Source organism: Nematolebias whitei, chromosome 21 (assembly GCF_014905685.2).
Source record: "Nematolebias whitei isolate Nwh7 chromosome 21, NemWhi1, whole genome shotgun sequence".
NCBI classification, from domain to species: domain Eukaryota; kingdom Metazoa; phylum Chordata; class Actinopteri; order Cyprinodontiformes; family Rivulidae; genus Nematolebias; species Nematolebias whitei.
Genome location: NC_056518.1, coordinates 34,983,857 through 34,985,653, shown reverse-complemented (window position 1 = coordinate 34,985,653; position 1,797 = coordinate 34,983,857). Strand labels below are relative to the sequence as shown.

Sequence of the window (1,797 nt, the reverse complement as noted above, 5' to 3'; positions counted from 1 at the left end):
CCCTGTCCATAGCCTGTCACCGAGGACACAGCCTGGTTACAGTCCAGTCTTACCTGCTAGGGCCTTGATGCGCGAGCGTTCGAACAGCCTGGCCGAGCTGTTGTCCATGTCCAGCTCCTCATCACAGAGCTCAAAGCGAGTGTTGATGTTGCGGTACTGCTGCGTGATCTCCACATTGTCGAAGTCTGTGGTGGAAGTCATGGCGGTGGACCACTTGTAGGTGGGCAAAGGGACGGCAGCCAGCGTCCTCGGGTGTCCTGGATGGACAGGGAGATGAATGGATATCAGGACAGGTGGTGAAAACTGAAGAAACTCTAAAACACATGAGGCAGACACCGATTAAATCTGGTGTCATGTCTAGGAAGAGTTTTCTGTTCCTGATATTCCTGTAGAGAACGATGCAAAACAACTTTTATATCATCGACCATCAAAAGGCAAATTATGTTTTTGCTCATGTTGAGACGAGTGGGTTTGTAAGGCTTGTAGCAAAATAACTCATAAACCAGTGAACATACTTGAACGAAACTTTCAGAAAGTAATCACTGGATAGACACATCAAGTTCAAGTTTCTTCATTGTCATTTGCATCACGTGTGGTACATGAGGTGGAACTAAATTGTGGTCCCAGTTACAGTAGTCCCTCGTTTATCGTGGGGATCCATATCCAGAAGACCCGCGATATGTCAAAAAAAACGCCAAGTAGGAATAGTAGTACAAGGTAGTTTTTTTAGTGTGTGTGTATATAAATAAATAAAGGTGTTATAAACCTTCCCACATTTTTGCAACGTTCTAACCTCGCTCTAAAAGAGCACAGGAAGTCATTTCAGCTCTCTGCCTCCGCTGCTCTGTCACCTGCAAGCGCTCTTGGCCACGCCCACTTGTCCGCTCTGCATGGAGATCAGCTGATCAGATGCAGCAGGAAGTTTATCCTGCAGTGTGGGCTGCAGGTGCTAAATAATTTAAAATAATTTATTTTGAATAAAAAAATCCATGCCTATCGTGCAGCTCATCCATCAATCAGCCAGTTGTGTGTCATGTAAACTCTTATTTTGAAAAACCACGACAGAGCGAGTCCGTAATAAACGAACCGTGAAGTAGCGAGAGACTTCTGTCCACCTGCAATCACTTTTGTAGTCAACCCAATTCAAGATGGCTGCCACAGGTAACCAACATTTGCAAACACAAGACTAGTTGCGTCTCACACAATTTTACAGACATTGATATCAAATTTGATATTAGTAGCCGAGTCATCTTCACCAAATATTAAGCTAACACAACTCATGAAAACTTGCACACGGTAGTCCCGTTGGAGCAACAAAGTCTATGAGCATTATTTCTCAACATGTAAAGATCACAGGTGAGAACTGCAGAATGAAATTGTGCGGGCGATATGCATTACCTGAAGGACTGTTGGGCCTTGAATCTCCTTTAGAAGGAAAGAACCAAATCTGTCTCCAAAAATATAATCTTCACATTGATCACTTGATCAACTGACGGCTTCCTACCAAGTTGTCTTAGTAGGAAGTTTCTGTCTGTAGTTAACTTTTATTTGACTTTCAACTTTCAGTTCAACATTTTGATGGGGGCCGGCTGCACTTCCACCTGGAACCACAATTTAAACTTGAGACAATGTGAGCACAGTTCCATGATCCAGATACACACTGTGCACAGAAATCACAAGACAGAGCCCACCTCTGAACTCCGCTTGGTGTCTCTTTGCCCACAGAATGTTGTGCAGTGGAATGGCAGCTTGAAGAACCGCTCAGATAGCTCTATCTTTACACAGCATAGCTCTCTT

At 44.0% G+C, this 1,797-nt stretch overlaps 1 protein-coding gene across 1 annotated transcript in view; it reads right to left on the bottom strand.

The window, feature by feature from the left end:
* The window catches only part of sptb (spectrin, beta, erythrocytic), a gene marked incomplete in the record, with an annotated part of 116,707 nt that overhangs the window by 106,916 nt on the left and 7,994 nt on the right, over positions 1 to 1,797 (bottom strand). Inside the window, 1 exon segment of the mRNA XM_037694728.1 lies at positions 54 to 257. Coding sequence (XP_037550656.1) covers positions 54 to 201 — 148 coding nt within the window.